Raw genomic sequence first — 19,330 nt, forward strand, 5'->3', positions numbered from 1 at the left:
TAGTTTCTAACAGATTATCTGTTGTAACCACAATTATGATTACCACAAACAGTGAATTAAACAATACAAACATTAATTATATTTCTGATAATAAAAAGTCCTAAAATCAAAGAACTGGCAAAGCCATTTCCTTCTGGACACTCTAGGGGAGAATTTCTTTCTTGACTTCTTCATTTTCTAGAAACTGCCCATAGACTTTGGCTTTGAGTTCCAATTTCAAAGCTAGTATTCACATCACTCTGACCCCTGCATCTCCTCCTACTCTGAAATCTTGTTTCTCTCTTATAAGGACCCTTGAAGTTACATTGGGCCCACCCACAGAATCTAAGAAAATCTCCCCATCTCAAGATCCTTAACTTCTCACACCTGCAATCCATTTTGTCAAGTAAGGTAACATTCCTCATTACAGGTTTTGGAAGACCTGTAGACATCTTTGGAATGTAGACATCTTTGGAAATCCATTATTTTTCCAATCACCAACCAGCTGCCATTGATATTATCCAAGAGATAAATTGGGGTCAGGTAGACTCCACCATTTTTAGTGCTATTTTTACTTTTTTGAATCCTTATTCATACAGGAGCCAAAACAAACAGAACAACAGGGGTTCAAATGCCCAGAGTATTCTTGATCCACACATTCTCTGTGCTCGATGCAGAGAAATCAAGGTTTAGAAATCCTAGCGCTAATGACTGGTACATTTCTGGTATACCATGCCCATCAAAGAAATAAAGGAAAACTGATCCTCTGGATAAAGATTCCAAATCCACAGAATTCCAGCTCTCCCTTTCCACTGAGATCTGGCAGTTCTGAGAGCCTGTGAGAATTCTTTTTTCAACTTTTTATTTTATATTAGAATATAGCTGATTAACAAAGTTGTAAGAGTTTCAAGTGGACAGCAATTGGACTCAGCAACACATGTACGTGTATCCATGTTCCTCTAAGCTTCCCTCCCATCTAGGCTGCCACATAACACTGAGCAGAGTTCCTTGTGCTATACAATAGGTCCTTGTTGGTTCATTTAAGAATTGTTAATATACCTTCTCAGGGCCAATTTCCACAAAGGATAGTATAAGAACATTACATCACCCTAATTAAATGTGTGACCTACTGTCAGCCTCCATCAGCACAGAAAATGGCTTTTCTGTTTAAGTGTTAACAGCATGGTGCCTTGCCCCAAAGAAAAGTTCCTCATACTCTTTGTTTCTGTACCTTCATTAGAGAAACTGGCATGGAGGGTGTGAGGGGAAAGATGAACAAAGAGGAAGGTGACATGACAGACATCAGGTGTTGACATATAAGACAGGGTTTCCACCCTTGGGACAATAGAAAGTATTGAAGGAATTTAGGTGGAAAGGGAGAGGAGGACATGGGAGAAGTCAAGGGTTATTACTGCGTATTTTGGCTTGGGGATGCTGGATGAATGGCGGCTCCATTCACTGAATAAAGGAGGAAGAGCAGGGTTTGGAGGGAAGATGCAGGTCAAGTTGTAATTGCTTAGGACATCCAAGTGGAAATGGTTATATGGCTCAGGAGAAAGGTTTGGGCGTATTACAAATACGGGTTTATCACTCATCAGTGCAAATGCAGTAACAGAGAGCAAGACTGGAGACAGTGTACAAAGTTAGAAGAGAAGATGGCACAAGACAGAGTTGCGAGGAGCACTGACATTTAGAGAAGAGGGAGAGGAAAGCCTGCAAAGAAGCTTAAGGAATGGTAAAACAGGTAACTGGGAAATCTGCAAGAGTTGACATGCTAAAAAATTTGTACTCATGCCCTGGGAGCTAGTATTGGAAATATGTTTCAGTTCAGTTCAGTTCAGTTGCTTAGTCGTGTCCGACTCTTTGTGACCCCATGGACTGCAGCACAACAGGCTTCCCTGTGCATCACCAACTCCCGGAGTTCACTCAAACTCATGTCCATTGAGTCGGTGATACCATCCAACCATCTCATCCTGTGTTGTCTCCTTCTCCCCTGGCCTTCAATCTTTCCCAGCATCAGGGTCTTTTCAAACGAGTCATTTCTTCACATCAGGTGGCCAAAGAATTGGACTTTCAGCTTCAGCATCAGTCCTTCCAATGAATATTCAGGACTGATCTCCTCTCCTTTAGGTTGAACTGGTTGGATCTCCTTGCAGTCCAAGGGACTCTCAGGAGTCTTCTCCAACACCACAGTTTAAAACCATCAATTCTTCTGTGCTCAGTTTTCTTTATAGTCCAACTCTCACACCCATACATGACCACTGGAAAAACCATAGCTTTGACTAGATGAACCTTTGTTGGCAAAGTAATGTCTTTGGTTTTTAATATGCTTTCTAAGTTGATCATAACTTTTCTTCCAAGGAGTAAGCGTCTTTTAATTTCATGGCTGCAGTCCCCAAAATCTGCAGTGATTTTGGAGACCAAGGAAATAAAGTCTCTCACTGTTTCCATTGTTTCCCCATCTATTTGCCATGAAGTGATGGGACCAGATGCCATGATCTTAGTTTTCTGAATGTTGAACTTTAAGCCAACTTTTTCACTCTCCTCTTTAACTTTCATGAAGAGGCTCTCTAGTTCTTCTTTTCTTTCTGCCATAAGGGTGGTGTTATCTGCATATCTGAGGTTATTGATATTTCTCCCTGCAATCTTGATTTCAGCTTGTGCTTCATCCAGTCCAGAATTTCTCATGATGTACTCTGCATATAAGTTAAATAAACAGGTGACAATATACAGCCTTGACATACTCCTTTTCCTATTTGGAACCAGTCTGTTGTTCCATGTCCAGTTCTAACTGTTGCTTCTGGATCTACATACAGATTTCTTAAGAGGCAAGTCAGGTGGTGGTCTGGTCCTCCCATCTCTTGAAGGATTTTCCAGTTTGTGGTGATCCACACAGTCAAAGGCTTTGGCATAGTCAAAAAAGCAGAAGTAGATGTTTTCTGGAACTCTCTTGCTTTTTTATTGATCCAGTGGATGTTGGCAATTTGATCTCTGGTTCCTCTGCCTTTTCTAAAACCAGCTTGAATATCTGGAAGTTTTCAGTTCATGTACTGTTGAAGCCTGTCTTGGAGAATTTTGAGCATTACTTTGCTAGTGTGTGAGATGAGTGCAATTGTGCAGTAGTTTGAGCACTCTTTGGCATTGCCTTTCTTTGGAATTAGAATGAAAACTGACCTTTTTCAGTCCTGTGGCCACTGCTGAGTTCTCCAAATTTGCTGGCATATTGGGTGTAGCACTTTCACAGCATCAACTTTTAGTTGATTTGAAATAGTTCAACTGGAATTCCATCACCTCCACTAGCTTTGTTCATAGTGATGCTTCCTAAGGCCCACTTGACTTCATATTCCAGGATGTCTGACTCTAGGTGAATGATCACACCATCATGGTTATCTGGGTCATGAAGATCTTTTTTGTATAGTTCTTTTGTGTTTTCTTGCCACCTCTTCTAAATATCTTCTGCTTCTGTTAGGTTCATACCATTTCTGTCCTTTATTGTGCCCATCTTGCATGAAATATACTCTTGGTTTCTCTAATTTTCTTGAAGAGATCTCTAGTCTTTCCCATTCTATTGTTTTCCTCTCTTTCTTTTCATTGATCATTGAGGAAGGCTTTCTTATCTCTCCTTGTATTTGGAATTCTGCATTCAAATGGGTATATCTTTCCCTTTCTCCTTTGCCTTTCACTTCTGTTCTTTTCAGATCTATTTGTAAGGCCTCTTCAGACAACCATTTTGCCTTTTTGGATTTCTTTATCTTGGGGATGGTTTTGATCACTGCCTCCTGTACAATGTCAGGAACCTCCGTCCGTAGTTCTTCAGGCACTCTGTCTATCAGATCTAATCCTTTGAATCTATTTGCCACTTCCACTGTATAATCATAAGGGATTTGGTTTAGGTCATACATGAATGGTCTGGTGGTTTTCCCTACTTTCTTCAATTTAAGTCTGTAAATGTCAATAAGGAGTTTATGATCTGAGCTACATTCAGCTCCTGGTCTTGTTTTTGCTGACTGTATAGAGTTCTCCATCTTTGGCTGCAAAGAATATAATCTGATTTCGGTGTTGACCATCTGGTGATGTCCATGTGCAGAGTCTTCTCTTGTGTTGTTGGAAAAGGGTGTTTGCTATGACCAGTGCATTCTCTTGGCAAAACTCTATTAGCCTTTGCCCTGCTTTGTTCTGTACTCCAAAGCCAAATTTGCTGGTTACTCCAGGTGTTTCTTGACTTCCTACTTTTGCATTTCAGTCCCCTATTATGAAAAGGACATATTTTTGGGTGTTAGTTCTAGGAGGTCTTATAGGTCTTCATAGAACCATTCATCTTCAGCTTCTTCAGCATTACTGGTTGGGCCATAGACTTCGATTACTGTGATATTGAATGGTTTGCTTTGGAAATAAACAGAGATCATTCTGTTGTTTTTGAGATTGCATCCAAGTACTGCATTTTGGACTCTTTTGTTGACTATGATGGCTACTCCATTTCTTCTAAGGGATTATTGCCCACAATAGTAGATATAATGGTCATCTGAGTTAAATTCACCCATTCCAGTCCATTTTACTTCTCTGATTCCTAAAATGTCAATGTTCACTCTTGCCATCTCCTGTTGAACCACTTCTAATTTGCCTTGATTCATGGACCTGACATTCCAGGTTCCTATGCAATATTGGTCTTTACATCATCGGACTTTACTTCCATCACCAGTCACATCCACAACTGGGTGCTGTTTTTGCTTGGCTCCATATCTTCATTCTTTCTGGAGTTATTTCTCTACTGATCTCTAGTAGCATATTGGGCACCTACCGACTTGGGGAGTTCATCTTTCAGTGTCCCATCTTTTTGCCTTTTCATACTGTTCATGGGGTTCTAAGGCAAGAATACTGAAGCATGTTTAATCACAGCTAAATGTGCCTTGCAAATTGTTTCCTTATATCCAAAATGGAGCCAGTAATTTCTTTCTTGCATCACATGATTATGTGTTTTAAATGAAAAAGTATATTTGAAAATATTTTGCAAAGTGTTACTCCAGTGGTCTCAAATTTTAGTGTGCCTCAAAATCATTAGGAAGATGTGTTAAAACACAGATTGCAGTGTTTCTGATTATTAGTAATAGTAGTAGTTTCTGAGTCAGTAGATGTGGGTGCATGGTAAGTCGATTCAGGTGTGTTAGACTCTTTGAGACCCCATGGACTGTAGCCTGCCAAGCTCCTCCTGTCCATGGGATTCTCTCAGCAAGAATACTGGAGTGGATTGCCATTTTCTCCTCCAGGGGATCTTCCCCATCCAGGGATGGAACCCATATCTCTTAGATCTCCTGCATTGCAGGCAGGTTCTTTACCACTAGCACCACCTGAGAGGCTCTAGGTGGTGGGTGAAGACCTAGAATCTGAATTTTGCATAAGATCTCAGAAGATACTGATGTTTCAGTCTGGAGCCCCTCTATGAGAACTACTGTGTAATCCATTGTGTAATGCAAATGTAAGGAATTAGGCTTTTGATTTTATAGCAGAATTCACTGTTTTCCTCTGATTTGGGTTTTATACCCTAATTTTTTCAAAGTTGTGTCCTCCATCAGCAAGGTTGTTGAAATATCTCTACCCTGCTTCACGCCTAGTAATGCTGTTGTTCATTCAGTCCTGTCCAACTCTTTGCAATCTCATGGACTGTAACCCACCAGGCTCCTCTGTCCATGGGATTTCCCAGGCAAGAATACTGGAGTGTGTTGCCATTTCCTTTTCCAAGGGATCTTCCCCACCCTAGGATGGAACCTTCGACTCCCACTGGCAGGCAGATTCTCTCCCACTGAGCCCTCTGGGAAGCCGTTGCACCTAGCAATACCTGTTTACATTTATGACATAGCAGTTTACTATTTTGTTGATTGTTTACAAGAGTGAGCAACAATTTGCCGATTAATCTTGATTAAGAAGGATATGAAAAACGATGTTATATTTCTCGTGGGGAGAAGGAGCTAAGAAGGAACTCTGGAGTAAAAGGTAGAAATGTTTTTTTCTTTGAAGTCGATTAGATACAGAATGCTACTTGTTACCTACTTTCAAAAAGCCCCCTGGAAACTTGTAATTTGATCCAGAGGGCTCAGCAGGAGGAGAGACAGGTAAAAGGAAAAGTTGACCTCATTCTTCAATCCTTTCAGAAATTCTGAGAAATGTGTGTACCTCAACACTCCGTTCTTTAGTCCCACAAAACAGGGAATCAGGAAAATGCATTAGCACCCTAGTACAGATTAGGAGCACGGGGCGGAGAGGAGGCTCAACCCCAGCAAGCCAGAAGGAAACTGGGGGAGGGGAGAGAGAACCTCCCGAGTCGGAGACGGCAGTGCGGCCGTGGGAAGACAAGGGAAGTGGGGAAATGTACTTCAGGCGTCAGCCAGACACTCGGCCTCCAGGCATGTGGGAAGGCGAGGGAGGAGGGAAGAAGGCTCTGCACCAAGTCGGGATCGCCGGAGCTCCTGCCACTGCTTCCGAGGGAAGACACAGAGAGCTAGAGCTTTCTGCTTCCCCCTCTTCTCTCCTGGAGGCCATTTCTCCACATTTAACCGGGATAAAATGGGGGCACCGCGCCGAGTCAGAGCAAGCCAGGATCGCCAGCCCCCAACTGCCGACCCTGCTTCGGCCCCCGGCCCAGGCGGGGCGAACTGGCCTTAGGGGACGCTGAAGTTACTCGGAGAAAGAGGGAGGGTTCGCCAAGCTGCTCTCCAATCGCCTTGGCAGCTCCAGTTATTTGCATCTATTATGCTAATGAAAGACCTCCGGCTCCGCTCCCACCCGAGCGGCCCGCCCCTCCCGGGCTCTCCCCGGTCCCGCCCACGGGCTGGGCGAAGGTGAATATATTATGCTAATAAGGCGGGCCTCTGCCAGCCTCGGGAAGGGGGGCGCACTGCCACGGGAGCCGCGGGCTGGAGGCGGCTCGCCGAGAGTGGGTCGGGGGAGGGACGCCGCTCGTCGGAGCGCGCGCGCGCTCATACACGAGCATCCCGAAGGGTATTTAAGGCTCGTACACGCCGGGCTGCGGAGATACTTCGGGCGGCCGCGACTCGGGCCTCGCGACTCGCGTTTTCTCCTTGGGTATTTCTTTCTCCTCTCTGCTCTTCCCCACTTGGCCACCCTTTTTGCACTGCGCTCTCGCGGTCTGTGTCAGCCTTTTTGCCTGGAACTGAATCTAGGTGGGAAACGGAGATAAAACACCGAATAGGTAGAAATAAGGGAAACTAACAGAGGCGCAACAGGTCCGGTGCTCTGTGGCAAGGGTCAGCGGCGGCCCCTCGCAGCGCCTCTGCCGCTGTCCCCTGGACCCCGCGCGGCCGCCCTCTTCAGAGGAGGTCCCCGTCCTCGGAGGGGCCAGGAGGGACACCGGAGGGTGGGTTTCATTCTGGATTTTACCTTATCGCCACCGGTCCGAGGACTGAGGGTGCTTTTCCCTCGCAGCTGGGAGGGGAGAAGAAAGCGGAGGATGGTCCAGGTCTGCGGTTCTCGGCGCTGATCCATCCTTGCGCTCCGGCTCCGACTCCGCCAACTAGTTGTGCAGCTATCGGGACGAACTTTGCAGGAATCATCCTTTTTCTTTTAAGATTATTGGAAGTGCTAGAGGGTGGGAGGCGAAGCCGAGACAGCCGACCCCGCCACAATGCTGGTGAAGAAGCAAGCAGGGAAAGGAGGGGGGCGGGAGCCGGGCTCAGAGGACCGGAGCCCAGCCGGGCAGCGTTGTGCCCGCCCCGTGTCGCCGTGCGCGGCCCTGGCGACCCTCCTGTCGGTGGTGGCCGTGATGTCTTGTCTGTACCTGGGGGTGAAAACCAACGACCTCCAGGCGAGGATCGCTGCCCTCGAGTCTGCCAAAGGAGACCCTTCCATCCGTCTGCTGCCTGATTGTGTCGATCAGCTCAAAGCAATGGTGCAAGAGAAAGTGGAGCGACTTCTGGCTCAGGTGTGAAAGGCTGGGTGTGTTTTGTACGTGGATAACATCTTACAGTCGCGAGTCTGTGTGCATGACCAACCTCTGCCTTACTATATGCAGATGTAGTATGGCTTGTGCACACATATGTGTTAGGCCACCATCTCTGCTTACTGTAGCATATATTTGTATATGCACATCCTCTCTTACCACCCTCTCTGTATCATCTTCCCTTACTCCTCTTAATGTTTGCATGCTAAACATATATGGAAGTCTAAAAGGGGGAAAGGTGGCTAGAATGGCACCTAGGTTGGCATTTAAGCTCTTTTTAGTTTCTGAAGCTGTGTGTGGATCTTTCCCAATATTGTGGAGAATATTTCTTGCAGAGATAACATCTGTTAAATCCTTCATACAGTATAGGAAGGTTAGGGTCATTTGTGTCATTAACATAGCGATAGGATTGGAAATCACTCCTAAAAGTGAAATAACTACATGTGATTTTATTACTTCACACATTGAATATTTTCATGTTAAATGTTTAAAAGAAAAAAATAGTCGCCTTGTTTATTTATTTTTGGTAAAGGATGCAGTGCCACGGGTGTTTGTGAATGCAGAGCCATTGGAGTTGAGAGTTGAAAGAAATCTGTGTTATGTTCATCAAAACCAGGAGTGCTTTAGAGTCCAGTTAGGGGATTTTCTGGGACTTGCTCTTCCAACAGAGAGGTTGTTTGGCAGTAGTGGCAGCACAGCATGATAAGTAGTTGACATTTATGGGTAAAATATTGGTTGTTTTAAAACTCTTAGCTTACCTAAAACTGCAGCGTGTTAATACTGATTCTGTACAATGATTGCATATGCCTGAGCTGAGAGGGAGGGTGATGGTAGTTGAAGACTGAAGAAAGATGTTATGCAAGTCCCACAGCCTTGATACCATCTCAATGGTCGTTTTCTTTTTTTTAGGGCCTGGGTACTGTTACCTTTTGACTAGAGTCCAAGTACATATGTAAACGTTAGTTATGCAGGCTGGTAAATCAGGCATATAGCCAGAGAGTCCCTAAAGAATCCATTTCTCCGCAATGCTACTGATGATTGTTAATACCTCTTCTTTTCCTCCAGAAGTCCTATGAACATATGGCTAAAATAAGAATCGCGAGAGAAGCACCTTCAGAATGCAATTGCCCGGCAGGTAAAATGGAACTTATTTCATAAGGTTTCCTCCATAGCAGAGCATTTTAAAACAAAGGTCCTGTGTCTGTCAAGTCTACCTGTAATAATAGTAAAGAAAGAATGCAGACCCAACTTACTTTAATAAAATCAACATGTCTGGGTAAAAGAATGGCAGATAAAGCCACAAATATTATTTTAAGCAGCATACCAAGGTCTGCTAAGGGCAAGCAAAGAAGATAGAGATCTTCATCAAAGAAAATACCTGCAAGATGATGTCCAAAAACAAAGTTCTTAGTTTCACAGATTGAAAATTATTCTTTGGTTTTACTTGCTTTTGTTATCTATAGTGAGAAGGATTGCAGGACACATTAAACTTGAACTCCTTAGTGGCTGATACTGCATTAGTACAGATTTCTGTTTGCTCCCCTTGATGGACGATCATGTTAGCAAACCACCCTCACTTCTTTGCCTGCTTTTATTTTCTATAAGAAAGGTTCTCTCTCCTATCCTATAGCAATGAGGACTGAAAAGAAATTAGTTGTTTATCTTGAGCTTCTCATTACCAACTACTGTGTTCTCAATGACTTCTCAGAAAAGGCTGTTACATTTTTACCATTTTTCTGTGTGGCTTTAGGAAACTATATTAATGACCTCCTTCTATATTCGTAGAAGAAGGGAGGAGAAAGACATCAATGAATCAAAATCTCTGGGTAATCATTAAATCTTCCTTCACAGACCTCTGAGGCTTGGTGGTCAGTCTTCTGTAGACCTACAATTTAGAAGCCTTTGGAATATGTCCATTGGAAAGTATCTAGTGGCTTTAGCTGAGAGAAGTCATGAAAAACTCCCATGAGTCTTGAGATTTTTGTTTCAGATAAATGTTGTTAATGTATTTCTGAACAAATTAGTTTCTCTTATCATCATGTATAGGAAAGTAAGTCTCTTACATTTTCTTTCATGTTCAGGAATATGATACTTAGTTACTTACACTGTATGGAAAGACTAGTTCCTATATTTTTTTCACATTCTGAGGTTTTTGCCTCATGACAATTTGTTTTGACACAGCTAAACCAGGTACCATGTTTAGAAATTTCAAATGTCAGCTCCTGATTATATGTCATAAAAATGTCACTGTTTATATTTTGCTATATTATCGACCATAATGGAGCTGTATTTTTGGAAAATGAAGACCTTTCAATTGAGAAGGCATGTAAATTAGGTAACAGGAAAACAAAGAATTAATGTTTATATTGTAGGTTTCATTCTTAGTTGTTTAAAGTTGGGAAAGATCTCAGAAGTCAGAAATTCAAGGAAGGCACTTTTCTAGTGCAGGAATTAGCCCACAACAACCTCATCAGCCTGTAGGGATTATTTAAATTCCCGAGACAGTTGGTACAGGACTTCACTGATCATACCACTCAGAATGCAGCATTTTCTGTATAGAATATTCTCTCTAGCGGTGTGAAAAATGCTTAGCATTTAATTAATGGGATTCTTAGTGAACTTGGTAAAAAGTAGAAAAGTGACAACCACAGCCCCGAGTTCTGTGTTTTTAGGGGTTTTAACTGCTTCATAATGTTTGATGTGAGTTGGTTGTTGAGGTCTAATTTGCAATCTGGAAGAAAGTCATTACATTTAGAGTTTATCTGAGATAATCTTGGATGATCATTTGGAACCGTTTTTCTTCTAAACATAATTTAACAATAAACGGCCATTTCACCATAATAACAATTAAGTAAGTGATTCCCTTGGCATTTCTGTTGGCTCTTAGGATGGCTGCTTTACTTTCTTGCCACCACTAGAGCTCCACATTACACCAGTTTTCACCAGGTTACTTCAGAGGGAAACTTTTGAAGGTGCATAGTCCAATACACAGAATTAGACAGGTTTCTTGCTGACAAATCGCTGTTATATAAAAACCCTGTCTTCTGCTTGTGGAAGAATTAGACATCATCAAAATAAAGGCAATATGTTGAAAATAGTATCCTGGGGGAAAACCAGCTATTTTGAGTTATGGTCAGCAAGATATTGTTTTAGGGAATGGGCTAGCCAAGAGGATTAGAAAGGAGATACAGCACTTCCCACCTGGTTTGGCTTTCCCCTTTGTTTGCAGTGACTAAGAGTTGTCACCCAGACATCTGTTTGCAGGGCAGAGTGAGACAAGTCTGTGACCTCAGCTCAGTTCCTGTGGAGAGATGCCCACCCCTTGAAGTTGACACTCTTGTTGACAGCCTCCATCACAGAGCCAAGGACTGATAGCAGAGGGCTGCTGTGTTATTTGTGTTCACTTTTTGATAGAATTCAATACCAGTGAGGTTTATCTAGGTAGGCTACAAACAATCACAGAATTGAAAGCTTTTTTTTTTCCCTTTAAATTGGAGTATAATTGCTTTACAATGTGTGTTAGTTTCTGCTGTACAACGTGAACCAGCTCTATGTATACATACAGACCCTCCTTCTGAGCCTTTTCCCCACCAGCTCCCCCATCCCACCCTCTAGGTCATCACAGAGCACCAAGCTGAGCTCCCTGTGCTATGCAGCGGCTGCCTACTAGCTGTCTGCTTTGTACGGGGTAGTGGATATATGTCAGTGCTCCTCTCACTATTCACCCCACCTTCTCCTCCCAAACTCCCCCTGCATTCCCCGCCCCGTGTCCACAAGTCCCTTCTCTATGTCTGCACGTCTATTGAAAGCTTTTTTTTTTTTTTTAACAAAAGAAGGAAATTTTGTGGGAGAGTTTATTTGATAACAAACTATTGTCAAACCGTTTTTCATTGTACGGGAAGCAATCTTGCATTTAATCTTCACAACAGCCCCAAGAGTTAAATATTAGTAATCTCATTTTACAGGTGGAGAAACTGGGACTCAGAGAAGATGACTAACTTAACATGGTAAAGGCAAGGGCAGGATTCATGCCCACATCTGACTGAGTCAAACACAAAGTCTGATGAGGAATTGAAGATGCGTATAGGTTTTGGAGCTCAACAGCTCTGGATTGGAATCCTAGGTCTGCTACTAAATAACTGTATTACCTTGGTCAGACTAATGAACCTCCCTATGTTCCAGTTTCCATCTGTAAAAAAAGGGACTAATATTATTTTCCTTATAAGTTGATAGTTTACCTAAATTCTGGCATATTAGTGGCTATTCATTAGATGATATCAGTTACTATTCTTTTTAATATATTGTGTGTTACTTGATCTGGTCCATGGGGACATGTGATATAGGTGGGAAAACTAAGACCTGAAGATGTGTAACTTACTCAAAACCCCATGGCTAGTTAATGACAGGTTTTGGATGAGAACACTGTGCTTAATTAAGCAAACATATCTGTAGGCCATTTATGCAGATAATCAAAGGAGTCAGTATCTCTTGGTGCTACATCAGTGAAGATGTTACAGATACTATATTAGTCTACTAAATTATTTTTACCAAAATTCTAGGAAAAGGTTTTGACCTTGTAGGTAAATCATGATTGTAGTGGATAGAACCATGGCTTAAAAGAGTATGGGAATAAAGAATGTCTTGGCAGTTTTGATACCAGATGTTTACAAAAAGAAGTGCTTTGACTAATTTTCATGCTTATTTTTTAACAGCTTTATTGAAGTATATTTTATAGTATTTAAGAATATGATTTAAAAAATTAAAAACAATTTATGGAGCTGGGAAGCCATCACCATAACCCAATTTTAGATCACTTCATCATTCCCCAAAATTCACATTTACTTTTTTCAGGTGCTCAGGAGAAGGTCTATTTTTTGAATATTTGCTTTAAAGAAACCTCAAAATAAAAAGTTAAAAACCATACAAGTTAGAGTTCTGTTTAGCAGAATATTTGATTTAGCAGTAGCTGAACCATGAAAATTCAGCTGACTTCTGTGGCTTGGCCTCTGTAAAGCTTGACCCTCATAGGAGAGAATAAATCGGCTCTTTCCGATGGCTGTAGAATTCCATTTGGGGTTCTGTTCTTAGAGTCCTACATAAGGTATGTACAGATTAGGCATATTTATGGGAAGCCTTCTATGTTCCAGTTATGAAGACCACTGGGAACCAGACAGATAAACAAATGGTGTTTAGATAACAAAGGTTTCTGTACCTTACTCATCAGCTGTGCCTGCCCAGAGTCTTAGAGAAAAGAACCTCTGTGGCGAAATGGGCAGAGAAGGTGAATGGGCAATAAAGAATCCAAAGGTCTAATTGTGATGATTGGTAGTGACCTTTCTTCCATGACAGCATTTCTGGAGGAGCAATCAGGATCTACCAGTAGGATTGTTTTAATGATAGACCCTGGTATATTCAGATAGAGAGCCTGTCCTGATCAAGGGGTTGCTTATTTGTCATTGGGGTCATGGACTATAGATCTGTAAATTAGTTCAACAAAAAATCCTGAAGCTATTTTGTCTGGCAAGTGAGAGAACTTTGGGGGAGTCCCAAAGAGTTGTTCAGTTGCTCAGTCATGTCCGACTCTCTGTGACCCCATGGACTACAGCACACCAGGCTTCCCTGTCCTTCACCATCTCCCACAACTTGCTCAAACTCATGTCCACTGAGTCGGTGATGCCATCCAATCATCTTGTCCTCTATCATCCCCTTCTCCTCCTGCGTTATCTCTTTCCCACCACCAGTCTTTTCTAGAGTCAGCTCTTTGCATCAGGTGGCCAAAGTATTGGACCTTCAGCTTCAGCATCAATCATTCCAATGAATATTCAGGGTTGATTTCCTTTAGGATTGAGTATATATAGGTTATTCTTAAATCTTATTTTTGAATAAGGTATATTAATTCTCTTATAACAAAATTTTGATAAAAATATAGTGGAAAAAAAAAAAAAAGAACCCTGAGTTCTAACCCTGGTTTTGCCATTAATGTGTTATACAATCTCAGGGAAATCACTTTCAAGAACGACTTTTACAGACTCTATTTTCGTATCTCCCAGATAGCGGTGTTGGACTAGAATGATTTCGAAGGGCATTTGTCAATTCTCCAGGTATGAAGAGCCTGTTGTGTGCTAAATATCTTGACACAGGGAAAAGGCTGATGAACAAGGCAGACTTGATATCTGCCCTCGTGGCACTTACATTTCAATGAGGATGGCAGATATTTGAAATGACTTGAATTCACCAGCCTGACAAGTACAACCCAGAGAAAGTACAGTGTGCTTTGGAGCACGTGACCAAAATTTCATCCATACTGTTAATACTATGGATTTTCTTTCCTTTTCGTGCGGGAAGAGACTTTCATAGTAGGAGAAACTCATAACATGAGAAAATCTGGCTTCTGATTACAAATAAGAACTTTGGCAATGGATAAAAATGCACCTGGCTTTTGTCTTTCCAAGAATTTATGGCCAGATGAAGGTGCACTGATAGCTGTTTACACTGCTATCCAACTGAAACAAAAAGTGCCTTTAGTATATAAAAGGCTGTGGTAGAGAGCATGTCGATCTGTTTTTCTACATTTCTTCGGAAAACAGTGAGATTTGGGCTGAATAAGAGTTGAAACTTCCTACTTGGTGGTACTGAAAAGTTCCACTGAATCTGGCTCCGCTGCATTCACGGGTTATGATGAAGTAGTGTAGTGCATCTAGTCATCTACTCAGTGAGTCTAGCCAGAAATAAAAAAGGTTTATCCCATAATTTCTGAGGTCTTTCCACACCCTTCAAGTGCGTGAAAATGGTTGGAGACAAAGTCATATTAAATGTCGGTAAGTAGAAATACCTCTGATTCAGAAATATGAATGCCACAATCTCTGGTGACTCCTCTTATGGCAACTTCTCGATTTGGGGTAGAAAATGTTAGCTGTAACTTTAAGATTGTGCGTCCTTTCCCATCACATGAAAAGACCTTTAAATTACCTTGCTAACATAAATCTGCTTTATCATATAAAACTGTATTTCCTACTAACATGGTTTTTCACTTACGCTGTACATTTTTCTTTACCGGCTACAAAATGAATGGAAAGAGTGAATCAAGTCAGGGCATAATAATGTATAGATTTTCAATTATGTTAGGCAAAGAATAGTCAGAAGCGGTTTGCAGAAAGAAAGCAAATTAAAATGCCATAAATGTTATTTAAATGAGACTAGCAGGCATTCCCCTCCTCTACTCAAGCCAAACAATGCAATGTGGCATTTGAGTGCCTCCAAGCCTTCCCGTTAAATGGTTTCAGTCCTAATGAGTACAGCCGTCTGGGTGTAACACTTTTAGTTGGTCCAGCAGTGAGAGCTGACAAAATGCCCTCTCACCTGAAGAGCGGAGGACAAATTGCTTGTTGAAGCAGGTTCTCTTCTTTTTCAGCTTCTCTTCTGTTTCTCTTGTCTGAAAGTCATTGAGAAGCAAATCCTTCAAATACTCTTTTCTCCTTCTTACTTTAGTAATTCTGTTTTTCTTTCCTCAAGCTGGGAGTTATGTAAGAGAAGGGTATACATTCTGTGCAGGGGTTTGTTGTTTCCAGCTCAGCTGAAGAATGTATAGGTCACACATAGCCTCTCAGGACCTGTGCTTCTGATGGTTTGTAAGTGTTCAAAGCCAACTGCCTGGCATGTTTGAATGTCAAGATTAGGTTTAGGGATGGAGAAGGAGGGCATTGCTTCATTGACAAGATTAGGTGAATGGAGGGCTAGTGGGGAACACGCCAGAATCAGGACTCTTACAGTTCAAGGGGACACTGTTTTCTGCAGGGGGAGCCTCACTAGACACTCATCAAAATGACATCAATCTATGTTATCTTGAGTGGATACCATCTAAAACCTATTAAGAAAAAGTGTTTTTAGTTCCTCCTTCCATTTAATGGAGGAGGAAATGGCACCCCACTGCAGTATTCTTGCCTGGAAGATTCCATGGACAGAGGAGCCTGGCAGGCTACAATCCGTAGGGTCGCAGAGTTGGACATGGCGGAGCAACTGAGGATGAACTACTTCATAAAGGCTACTTGGTGGTTTGCTGGGAGCTGAGAATATGAAAACCATGTTATGAGTCAGTCTGGGTTGAGGCAGTAGCCCAGCTAAACCCAGAATCATTCCCGTCCTCCCTGGTTTGCCAATACATGTCAAGTTCTGTGCAGTGATTTAATGCACCATGATACTTAACACCTTTTTAAAGAATTTGTGTTAAAAATGATTGCGGCACACCCAGATAAGCTTTAGACATGCATTGTTACTGTTTCATTTGGATTGTGTTCGGCAACCTTGCAACGTAAAAATGTTTTATGGTCAACTTTTAAAAAGGAGGAGATGCTTTAAGTGGGAGGCAAAAGTAATTGGAAATTCACTTATGACTTAAAATTGAGCACTTTTCACTGGTATCATGTATTTCTTCATAGGAATATTCCGTGTTTAAGTAACAGGATTCCTTGAAGAAATGCCACCAGAGGGCAGGCACCTTCCCTTTGTGACCACTAGGAGGAGAAACTGAGCTGAACCAGTGGGACTGTCACTTGCTTCTCACTTAAATTCCTAGTAGACTTCTACCTCTCAAATTGTTTACTATGGAAAAGTTTAATGGACTCAGTATAATTATTAATAATGATGAAGTTTAAATCTATCACTTTGTTGTTTTGCTATTTATCCCATTAGATCTTTGTTTCCTTTTCCCATTTTTCTGCCAATAACCCATGGATTTTTAAATAAATGCTTTGTCTAATTTCAAAAAAAGAAAAAAGTTTAATGGAAGGAACAAGTAACCTCTTCCATCTGTATTTGAAGACTAGGCTGTCTTATCAGCTTTAAGATATTTAAAATAATCTAGTAAATTGCACTTTTGTATTAGTCGAAAATTTAGTTATTTAGTAGATAAATTCACATATATGAACTTGAGGCTGGTATTCCAATAACTAGAATAAATGAACTAAATGTAATTGAGCTTATCAGTTGAAGATTTTGTGCTTCTATTTTGTACTTTCTCAGAATCAAGAATTGTTTGGAATTGCTATCATGCTTTTGACATAATTTCATTTGGAGGCTCCATTTCAACTTCAATCATCACATAATACGTTAGTTGGAATGTGTTCTTAATTTTTGTCATACTGTGTCTCTTAGTCTGATTGGTTTGTCTGATTTTCCAGAAATGCCAAAAACTATGTGTTCATTTGGATAATCATAATTTTGATTTTGGGCTTCTTCCCAGGTGACTGAGTGGTAAAGAATCTGCCTGCCAATGCAGGAGTTGAGGGTTCGATTCCTGGGTCAGGAAGATCCCTGGAGAAGGAAGTGGCATCCCACTCCAGTATTCTTGCCCGGGAATTCCTACAGATAAAGGAGCCTGGCGGGCTACAGTTCATGGAGTTGCAGAAGAGTTGGACAGTACTTAGTGTCTAAACAACAATAACAATTTTGATTTTAGGAGCTCTAGGCTTCTGGATTATGTACACAAAGTTTTTATTTTTATATTTTAAATGTAATCAGCACATATGTAAATATTGTTTTCACATTTAGGCTAAGTAAATGAATTATAGCCCGCCCTAGCTTGTGCATTATGATAATATAGTCAGAATATGTCACTTCCACTCCAGTATTCTTACCTGGAGAATCCCAGGGAGAGAGGAGCCTGGAAGGCTGCTGTCTATGGGGTCACACACAGTTGGACATGACTGAAGCGACTTAGCAGCAGCAACAGCAGAAATAGGTCTGATTGTGGCAAAGGTAAAATGTATTCTTCTTTCCTCAAATATTTCAGATGTAAGGAGAGTGAGAAGGGAGAAAAAAGCCACTCATATCCTGTAATCTCTTGAAATCATATCTCTTTACCATCATATAGCAAGCTTGGTACTTTAGAGTTCCTATTATAAATCTGGACAATGGTTAAGAGAGTAAGAGCAATTCTCTCTGTCTCCAACATCCTCTTTTACTCTTGCAGCAGCTAATGGGAGAGAAAAATCTTGTAGGAGTCTCTCCATCCAGTCAATTACAGAGCCAGAATGGTGGTATTATTTTTGATCCTTTATATACTAAAGTCAAATGTGCCTGGAACTTTGACACAGTTCTTTCTCAATATTCCTGTATCTTTAGGTCAGTTCTGACAGTTATTAAATGTAAGTTGTTTGTATTACCTTTCTAGGAATTGTGAAACTCCAATTTATGTCTTCAGTTCAGTTTAGTTGCTCAGTCGTGTCCGATTCTTTGCGACCCCATGGACTGCAGCACACCAGGCCTCCCTGTCCATCACCAACTCCCGGAGTCCACCCAAACTCATGTCCATTGAGTCAGTGCTGCCATCCAACCATCTCATCCTCTGTCGTCCCCTTCTCCGCCTGCCTTCAATCTTGCCCAGCAGCAGGGTCTTTTCAAATGAGTCAGCTCGTCACATCAGATGGTCAAAGTATTGGAGTTTCAGCTTCAACATCAGTCGTTCCAGTGAACACCCAGGATTGATTTGTGTCTTAAGGGCTCCAAAATCCAGCTGGCATTTTAAAAATGTGCATGACATGATCATAAGATAACACATTCCCATAAACCATGGAAAAAAAACAACCTTTTGACCTGAAAGTCATATAGAATTGCTGGCAAATTCTAGGGCTTTGCCAGTGAACTTTGGAATACTAAAAATCATCTTTCTACTGAAAAAAGTAGGGCTCGATGTCAGAGCAGACAAAGTTTGAATGGACACAAGGATCTTAAATAGATGCCTTTCTGAGGATGGTTATCAACCTGGTTGGATGTCAGATGAGTTAAGTGTGTCAAGGGTCATGTGTCTCTCATGGGCAGATCCTAATGCTAATTACTATGTGGTTTCACAGAGTAATTGCAGTCGACTTCCTGAGGGAGTGGGTTGGGAGTCCATTTCTACCAATCTCATTTATAAGCTCCATGGCTGGGGTTCTGGTTTGTATCTGTGTATCTCTAGGGCTTATTGTAGAGTTCTCTACAGAAAGTTAGCTATAAAAGTTCATAATGATCATAATGAAGATCTGTCAACTTGATTTGGTTGAGAACTTTTTTTGTGGTTTATCTCTACATACACTAATTATCCTTATCCCTATGCTTTTTAAACATTTTCTCTGAGGATTTTCAGGGCCAAAGCATATTAAAGTTAATACAAATCTTAGAGGTCAAGTGGTTCAGGGGTTTTCCAGCATTTCTCAAAGAGCCTGAAACTTTAGAAAAAAATGAAATCTTATGAGGAAATCCAGTATATAAAGTTGTATATAATGTTAGCCGCACATACAGTGATTAACCTTGGAGGTCAGAGGAGACAGAGGCCAAAACCTTATTTGATCTTTTTTTCCGTTGCTCACCTCACTCCCCCATAGTGGCCCCTGAAGAACTCCAGAGAAGTTTAGAAATCCTTTG

General features: G+C 41.5%; 1 protein-coding gene across 1 annotated transcript in view; it reads left to right on the forward strand.

Annotated features, from left to right (window-relative positions):
- The first annotated feature begins 5,938 nt into the window (after positions 1 to 5,938).
- COL25A1 (collagen type XXV alpha 1 chain) overlaps positions 5,939 to 19,330 on the forward strand; it is a 509,464-nt gene continuing 496,072 nt past the window's right edge. The window contains exons 1-2 of the mRNA XM_061419417.1: positions 5,939 to 7,912; positions 8,996 to 9,065. Of these exons, the coding sequence (XP_061275401.1) occupies positions 7,616 to 7,912; positions 8,996 to 9,065 (367 nt within the window). The 5' untranslated portion in view covers positions 5,939 to 7,615. The remainder of the gene's footprint in view (positions 7,913 to 8,995; positions 9,066 to 19,330) is intronic.

The sequence above is a fragment of the Bos javanicus genome, chromosome 6 (genome assembly GCF_032452875.1).
Source record: "Bos javanicus breed banteng chromosome 6, ARS-OSU_banteng_1.0, whole genome shotgun sequence".
Taxonomy (NCBI): domain Eukaryota; kingdom Metazoa; phylum Chordata; class Mammalia; order Artiodactyla; family Bovidae; genus Bos; species Bos javanicus.